Source organism: Chaetodon trifascialis, chromosome 16 (genome assembly GCF_039877785.1).
Source record: "Chaetodon trifascialis isolate fChaTrf1 chromosome 16, fChaTrf1.hap1, whole genome shotgun sequence".
Taxonomy (NCBI): Eukaryota; Metazoa; Chordata; class Actinopteri; order Chaetodontiformes; family Chaetodontidae; genus Chaetodon; species Chaetodon trifascialis.
The window spans coordinates 20994947-21003672 of NC_092071.1; the positions used below are offsets into that span (position 1 = coordinate 20994947).

Below are 8726 nucleotides of genomic sequence, written 5' to 3' on the forward strand. Positions count from 1 at the left end.
CTGGAGGCGCATGGTAGCATAGATATGTATAGAAAGCCTTTCTATACATATCTATGCATGGTAGACCCTTCCATGATGGCGGCCGCGCTGTTACGTCAGCCCCAATAGGCAGAGTCAGTTAGGCGTTACGTATACTATGTCTATGTGAAGATTCCGCCACCGTAGCAGTCTCTCTCACTGTCGCACTTGTTCATTTTTCAGGGGAAATTTCAGAAGCGGGTAAGTAAAACTTTGGTTTTACTCAGATGCCCCTTCCTTTGTCAAGGTGAGACATCATGGTGAATCGTTAAAACGTTTGCCAGAGAAGCCGATGAAAGTGACAGTTGCGAAGTAGCCAGCCACCGAGTTGAACTTTATATTAGCCGGATAGAAGCTTGCTAACGTTAGCTTTGTAGGGCAGCGATGCTAACTAGTAAGTTAGCTAAGTTTGCTGGCATTGACAGGGCGTAGACAAACTATACCAGCAGTACTGCAGCATACGTATTATTTGTAAAGCTGTTATAGACTAAAGTGTATGTGCATCTTTTGGGAGCATTTCGTACAGAATACTCCGACCGACTTCCTTGACTTACATAATCTTACTGCCAAATGAAATTAGCTAGCAGGCTAACGTCAGTTGGTTAGCCACCGGGTTCTTGCTTTATCCTGCCCAGTTGATAGACGTTACTTGTTTTCACAACTTAGTCCATTTTAGCCAAATCATCTTTAAACAGATATTACAAACTAAACACCATACCCTTTCCCCCTCCGAGCTGTCGTTTCCTAGGGTGTTTTGCTAACTTAGCTGGTTAAATCTGGGTCAAGAAATCTGTCTGTACTGCAACAGTGTTAATAACGTTTATCCGATGATGTCAACGTTAGTCGATAATTAGCTTTATTGTTACAGTTTTTTCGTGTCAGGAAGTCTGCAATATTGCTTTTGTCGTCGTGACAAGACGATGTAGTTAGCCCGCAATGACCTGCATTAGATTAGCATTAGCTTGGTGTAGCCTGTGCAGATGTCAGATGTGGTCAGTTGGTCTTTTGTGTGTCACCTGCAGGCGATCTGCACCACAGTCAAACTGGAAGAAATCATGGCACGTCTGGTAGCAATTTGCAGGGAAGGGGAAGAAGACTACCCATTTCTCGCCCGACAGATTCCCCTGTATATCGACGATACACTCACGGTAAATAAGCTTTTACCATATGTGCGACCACAAGGAGAATGTCTATTAAGATAACTGGTGCTAAGTGGCTAACTCAATCATAAGCCTCTTTGGGTCATGTGTTGGTACTTCAAATCATGACATTTTACGTCTTGGTTGTTGTCAAGTTGCAGCCTGTTTGAGGGACAAACATTAAGTTTGCTAACCTAGTTGCACAATCTATTTGACACCCAATTAAAAAAGCTTAAGGTTTAGACAGATAAGTGTATTTCTGTGGCCCTATGTGCCTGAAAGTTGACTCACTTACACGGTGGCTTTCTTGGCATGTTGATGTAGATGTGATAGCGGTAATAATGTAAAATCAAAATTTTTTATTACATGACATATTATTGTTGTACACGTCAGTGCACATCTCAAAGGATATTGTCCCACTTATACATAATTGCTGTGTATGAGAGCTCAAATCTCTCACTAATCAAAGGCACTGAAGCCTTGGAACTGTTGTGATAGCATCATACAGTCACAGTAAAACTGGCATGTTCATTTAGATTAGTAAAAACCCAAGTTAAAGGTGTTTGCTTACAGTATATGTCAAGTAATGGACACCTGCCAACCAATCAGAATTCTTTTGTGGAAGTGGTATGAACTTCACCAACCAAGGAGACGATCTTTATCTTTGCAGGCATGTGATACCATATGCCTGAAAAGTTACACATTAATAATGTAAACATTGACACAGGATGTTCTCTGAGAAGTGGTTATGCAGTATGACAGTTATCAGCATGGCTGAAATTACTCTCATAATTTTGTACTTTTATACTATACTTTACATTAACTGTTGTGTAATATGTCTTGTTGTCAGATGGTGATGGAATTTTCTGATAGTGTCAGGGATGTTGACAGCCACGAAATAAACACATCTCAGTGGAAACAGTTTTCTGAGGTGAGTAGTTGTAATTTTATATTGTGGGCCCCATTAAAATTTACAAAAACTTGCATTTTTGCTCTTTGCCTACTACTATGTACATAAATTGAGCCAAAAAGTGTGTGATTTGTCTTTGTGTGACTAGTCAGCAAAATGATAACAGATGTATGATTTGTTGGCCTTTAGAATTATTCCAAGTTGAAGCAGCAGGACTTGAATATTGCCCTGATGGTGACATCCGGAGAGGTCTACAGTGCATTATCTCAGCTGGTGCAATGCGTGGGCTGCAGACGAAGTGTGGAGCGCCTCTTCTCACATTTAGTGGAATCAGGGAACCCGGCCCTGGAGCCCCTCACCGTGAAACCCACAGGCATGCTGTCTATCACCAAAGCCTGTTTAGCAGACGTCAAGAAGCTCTACACCCTCTTCTACGTCCATGGGTAAGACGTGGAAGACTGCCATGTAACAAAAGAGAACAGAGCAAATGAACAGTTTTTCACTGACTATGAACAAGAGTTTTAGTTGGTTTGTAAAACAGAGAGAACTAAAACCTCATTATGTGGCATCAACAAGAAATGCTTTTTGGGTATGTTGGAATATTTTATAATAATAAAGCTATAACTAGCTGAAAGGCTGCTCTCTGCTGTTCATAAAAGAATATATGAACTGCAAACTGTGCACTTACTCAGTGTAATACTGACATACAATGTCTTATTTAATGTCAAATGAATAAAATGGATTACTTGCACTGTTATATTTTATTAAGGGTTGAAAATAGTACTGGGATTTTACAAAATGTTTTGTTTTTTTTTCTTGACAGGTCAAAATTGAATGACATGATTGATGCCATTCCAAAGAGTAAAAAGAACAAGCGATGTCAGTTGCACTCCTTGGACACACACAAACCTAAACCTTTGGGGTAAGTAATGACTATTTTCATCTGTTTTCCTCATCAAACTGTTTTTCCTAAGCATTCAACAACATGTTAGTGTTAAGAGGCCGTGTTTGACAAGTGGAGTAGTAACGGCAGGTAGGACAGGTGTGTTTTTAAGTTGTTTTCTGTCAAACCTTAGTGAAGGGAGCACAAAGGTAGTGCTAGGTTTTAAGAATTCCACTAGAAGATGACAAATTTAGCCAGTGGCGGCTGGTGAATTTTTGTCTTGGGTGGGCGCACTTAATTTACCAAACCAAAAAGCGGAGTCGGCAACGCCGGACCACAAGAATTAACGTATATTATGTTTACAACCATTTGATGTGCTATTACTATGTATCACTAATAGGGTACACGTACGCACTACTGCTAAGTCAAATAGACAGTTAAATGCAGGTGAATGTTACCAGTTAGTGAATTTGAATTTGTCTCCCCAGTGTTTGATATGTTTTGCTCCAGATAAGATATAATTAGTACACACAAACCCTTAAAATCTCCTTTTCCATCATTAAACAAACCAAGAATCTATTTTTTACTTCAAAAGTAAAAAGAGAAACAATTCATTTTCACAGAGTACCAAGTGCTTCTTCTATCCAGCTAATTGTTTGGAACAACATATTTATATTTACATACTCGAATAAAAAAAGAAAAGAAAAAAAACAGCAAATACATACACATGAAACCAACAAACACTGGACATTTTGTTTAAAAAAACAATCAAACCATCAGGCTTAAAGCCCAAAGTGCTTCTGTTAGCTAACATTTATATTAACAACTTTAAATGACAATGAAAACACAGCAAATCCTCATATTTAAGACTATCAAAGCAACAAAAAATTGTCACTTTGTCTAAAGAAAATAAGTGAAACCATTAGACTTTAAGCCAAAAGTGCTTCTGTAAGCAAACATTAAATATTTCCACTAATAATTAACAGAGATAAAAAACAGCAGATCCTTAGATTTAAGACTGCTGTCTAATTAAGACGTCCGGCTGGCCGGTCAGGTCCGAGATCCTTCACTCTCAGTTTCTCCTGCAGTGTTCTCCTCTCGAACGGCGTTGTTTTCAGTGACTTCACTGAATTTTCTCTCTCCATTTTCTCCTTTTTCGGCTCTCTCTGTGACTAGCTAATGATCTTGTTTGCTAATTACTCCGACACTCTGCACTCAACGTCGGATCATAGTTTTTATCAGACAGCGTCAGAGTCAGATATACTAGCATTGTTCATGTGTAGTGAACACAATGAAACATTGAGCCGCTCATGGGTTAGATATTTCCCTCAGGAGTTGTTGGAGACTAACACCAGAGCTGAGAGGAGAGTGAATATTGAAATTAGACTGACCAACTGCCGGAAACACTCATGAATGCTGATGTTTCCCCATATTTGCTGGCTGTGTGACTAGGCAATCAGTTTCAACATTTTAGTGGCCCAAAAAATCCGTTATTGCAGGTTTAAGAGATGATAACTGTATATTGTCATAGTATAGCTACAATAGTGGTATGTTTGTTTACAGGGGAAGCTGGATGGATGTGTGGGAGCTGATGTCTCAGGAGTGCAGAGATGAGGTGGTCCTCATTGATAGTGCTCGTCTCTTAGAAACACTGGAGACGTACCTGCGTAAACACAGGTAATGTGTGGCTATCGTAGCCTTTATTTCCAACGGTATTTTACTTTATGCACTCTCTTGAACATTGTGTTGGAGTGTTTAAAAAGTTGGGGATTAACTGTGTGTTACTTTCCTGTCCACAGGTTTTGCACTGACTGTAAGAATAAAGTGCTGAGGGCATACAACATCCTGGTGGGGGAGCTGGACTGCAGTAAAGAGAAGGGGTATTGCGCTAACTTGTATGAGGGACTATGCTGTTGCCCCCACGAGCGCCACATCCACGTGTGTTGTGAGACTGACTTCATCGCTCACCTCCTTGGCCGGGCAGAGCCTGAATTTGCAGGAGGCTTTGAGTGAGTAAAGATTTAAACAATGAATGCTACAGAGCTCACTTTATCTGCGTTGAATGTCAGTTTCAGTTGAGTCATTTACTATCATGCCATGTTCCCTTCATGTGTTTATACATTCAGATGATCATAGTTTTTTTTTGTTTTTGTTTTTGTTTTGTTTTTTTGTTTGAAGACGTAGAGAGAGACACGCCAAGACCATTGACGTTGCACAAGAAGAAGTCCTGACCTGTCTGGGTATTCACCTCTACGAGCGCCTTCACAGGATCTGGCAGAAACTACGAGCAGAGGAGCAGACCTGGCAGATATTGTTCCATTTGGGAATTGATGCACTACGCAAGAGTTTTGAGGTACACAATTTCTAAGCAAGTGTGTGCATGGTAGTGGTGGAAGAAGAATTTAGATCCTTTATCAAAGTAAAAGAACTGATACCACACTTAGAACATACTCCACTACAAGTAAAAGGCCTGAATTCAAAACCTTAAGTAAAAGTATTATAAGCCAAATTAATTGCTGATTAAGTATTACAAGTAAAAGTACTCTCTGTGCAGTAAAATAGTCCCTGTCATTGTTTTACTGTTATATATTATGTTTTTGGATTAATGTTACAGCTGCATTCATGTTCATGTTGCGTTTTACTGCTGTAGTGAACCAATTTTACTGCTTTATTTGCTGTTGGCTGGTTAAATCTGCAGAAATGCATCATATTCTATAAGATCATCATATCTTTGTAGCATCGCTGTTCTGTGAGAACCACAGTCAAGTTTTCATGAGCTCAGAAGCCAGACCTGTTTTCAGCTTTTTGGTGAAACATGTCTCAGTTAATCCAAGAGGGTTTTTAAATTGTTTGTTTAGATTAAGAAGTAAGTGGATTTTCTCCGCCCACGATGGAACACTTCAGTCCTTCTGTTTACCACAAACATACACAATCAGAACCACCAAATTTGGAGATAAGTTTGGTTAAGTATGGTTTTCATTGGACAGGAAAGGCATGACAAAGCTAATGTAGTGGAGTAAAAAGTGCACTATCTGTCTCTGAGATGTAGCAGAGTAGAAGAACGAAGTAGCATAAAATGGAAGTAGTCCAGTAAAGAATAAGTACCTCAAATTTGTACCTAAGCGCAGCACTTGATTCATTTAGTTAGTTATATATCCACCACTGTGGATGTAAAAACCCACCACTGTGTAATCATTTCAGACTGATTTATCAAATGAGAAATAATGTATCTATTACCATGCCCCAGATGGCAGTGGAGAAGATGCAGGGGATCAGTCGCCTAGAGCAGTTTTTCGAGGAGCTGTCTGAGGAGGAGAGGGCCAAAGAGCTGAAGCAGGAGAAGAAGAGGCAGAAGCGAAAAAATCGACGCAAAAACAAGTGTGGCTTTGACATGTCTGAGCAGGAGGCCGAGGACAAGGAGAAAACTCTGGATGAGGTAATCCTCCACCAACAGTGAGGGTCTGCAACACGAACATCCCCTTGCACATTAATTAAGACGCGTCTGTTCATGTGCAGCTACGCATATATTTGTCTTTATTTACGTTTGGCCCATTTTGTATGTTGCAGGGTTCTCTTGAGTCTGTTGATTGCTCTTGCAAGGTCTGTGGTAGCCATGAGGAGGAGGAGGAGGCCGGATGTGATGAGAGCGTCGCTGCCAATAGCAGCACTTCCTGTAGCTGCCCAGACAACACCAAACAGGGTAAACAGCCAAGTTACAAGTTACAGATTACTTGCGCAAACTGCTTCATAGATGCTTCGATGTCTGTGATAGTCACATCAGCACAGCAGAAGTGTCCTCCTCTCTTTTATTTATTGGCTTTAGCTGAAAGGTTAATAGGGCATAGAATGGGTCAAGCTCATAGTGAATTTTAAGAGTGTCCTCTGCTGTACCACAAGGCAAGCTACTTCAGATGGTCTGTTGGGCTTAAAGACTGTATACTTTGAATGCAAACAGGTCATTACAGTTCAGACTTTTTATTTTTTCCCCACATTTGAACAAAAGCTCAAATTTTAATTAAAAAGTGACAGCCTTAACATAGACATCACCATGAACTGACCTGTATGTCTATAGAGGTTACTGCACTAGCAAGACAAACTATTGTTAGGACAAATACTGAAAAATTGTATTTTTCCATGTCTTTCTCCAGATTTGTCCCCTCATAGCAATGGTATTGACTGCGGCTACTCAAGTATGGAGGGCAGTGAGACAGGATCACGAGAAGGTTCGGATATCGCCTGCTCTGAGGGCATGTGCAACCATGACGAAGCAGGTCTGGTTTGAGCAGCGTTAAGATGCTGATGACTTGCAACAGCAGCCACTTCAGGCTCTTTGAAACATGCAGTATAGTGTCTTGAGTCTTTTTTCTGACTGTTTTTGTTTACCTTCTGCAGGAGATCCCTCAAATGTCGATCACTGTGCTGAAGACAAGGAGGAGGATGGAACAGACAGTTGTGTGGACTGCTGGCCACACCCTGAGGAAAACATTCAATGCAAGAGTAAAAAGAAGAAAAGGAAGGGCAAGGGTTTATGCAGAAGTCAGGTGAGAGGATAGACTGTAGGATCCACACGCTGTGTGCAGAATGTTTAAGGCTGTCTGTCAAACAAAGTGTGCACATTTCCACAGAGACTAAAAGGTGAAGGATGTATGCCAGATGGGAACACAGCAGGCCACGGTCCACCATCATCACACACTTGCAGAACCAAAGAAATCTTCTCCTCCTTATATGGCGATACATTTGCCAGCATTGCACCACGGTTGCCATGGACAGTACATCAAAAGAACCTCTGCCTTCATGCGAGTCCTCCAGAGGCAAACATCAGTCTGGTGGAGCTTCTGGTTAGTGAGAAATATAGTTTAAACACTACATGAATGTGCACTGGTTTAATATGTAACCTCCTGCATTCCGGTCATCTTCTCAATACAGGATGATTCAGAAGTGACTTCAGATGAAGAGAATTGTCTGACGCAAGATGAAATCCAGGCATTTTTAGAAAGAAACCAGTCCTTCTACGACAACCGCCACCAGTACCGACAGCTCCTGAAAGAGAAATTCACCGACTACTGCCGTGCCACTGAGCAGAGTAAGCCAGTCTGTAGAAAGCGGTTTGCCACTACAAGTGTCAACTAACTGCACTCGTAACATCTTCCCCTGGGAGAAACACTCGTGTCCACTGCTGCAGCATCTTTAGAAAAGATCATTCTGAAGTATATGTGGTGTCTTGTTTATTCATTTCTCCTACTAAGTAAATGTGATTCTTACTTTCTGTTACTCTGTCTCTCTTTTGCATTCGTACACCAACACTTTTCCACCTCATTTCATGGCCACTTTCTCACCCGTAATTGTTCTCTTTGACCAAACCTAGCTATTTGTCGTTGGTCTTCTGTAGGGTCATTGGGTAAGAGCACAGTGGAATCAGCAATCAAGCTTGAAAGCTGTGACATTAGGGATAAATTTTAGGAGTCTTATTTTATGTATTCTTTTTTTTTTTCTATTATGTTTCTCTCTGGTGACACTTCAATGTAGTGGTAAAGGTCGTACCATTAAATGTGTACAGAAATTCTAAATATAAAGATTTTACACAGAATGAACATCCATTTGTAATAAGGACTGGGGTGTGATGTTAAGAGCGCCATGTGCAAAATTTACTAAATAAAGAATATTTATTAATATGCATTATACATTTGTTGGGCTTTTTCTTGACCTTACTGGAGCTCTGGTATATTTGGATCTTAGACAATAGATATTGGAGGGAATACATAGTCTGGATGAGTTT

The 8726-nt window shown here is 40.4% G+C and overlaps 1 protein-coding gene across 2 annotated transcripts; it reads left to right on the forward strand.

The window, feature by feature from the left end:
* Positions 1–129: 129 nt before the first annotated feature.
* ggnbp2 (gametogenetin binding protein 2) lies at positions 130–8629 on the forward strand. Of its 2 annotated transcripts, XM_070982615.1 has the most exons (14): positions 130–219; positions 1041–1166; positions 2008–2088; positions 2257–2510; positions 2891–2989; positions 4514–4627; positions 4750–4959; positions 5129–5303; positions 6198–6386; positions 6518–6650; positions 7099–7221; positions 7343–7491; positions 7576–7788; positions 7877–8629. In XM_070982615.1, exons 2-14 carry the CDS (start codon positions 1074–1076, stop codon positions 8078–8080), a joined length of 2037 nt encoding a protein of 678 aa, XP_070838716.1. In that variant the 5' UTR covers positions 130–219; positions 1041–1073; the 3' UTR covers positions 8081–8629. The 2 variants fall into 2 exon arrangements, with proteins under 2 accessions (XP_070838716.1, XP_070838715.1); XM_070982614.1 differs by lacking the exon at positions 130–219 and having other exon boundaries at positions 918–1166.
* Positions 8630–8726: the final 97 nt, after the last annotated feature.

What these genes read in the sequence shown, in the direction of transcription:
- ggnbp2 (XM_070982614.1), top strand. Translation starts at nt 999, where the DNA reads ATGTCAGATGTGGTCAGTTGGTCTTTTGTGTGTCACCTGCAGGCGATC. An exon ending in ACCCTCTTCTACGTCCATGG is followed by an intron (nt 2,511 to 2,890) that starts GTAAGACGTGGA and finishes TTTTCTTGACAG; the next exon opens with GTCAAAATTGAATGACATGA. An exon ending in CACTACGCAAGAGTTTTGAG is followed by an intron (nt 5,304 to 6,197) that starts GTACACAATTTC and finishes ACCATGCCCCAG; the next exon opens with ATGGCAGTGGAGAAGATGCA.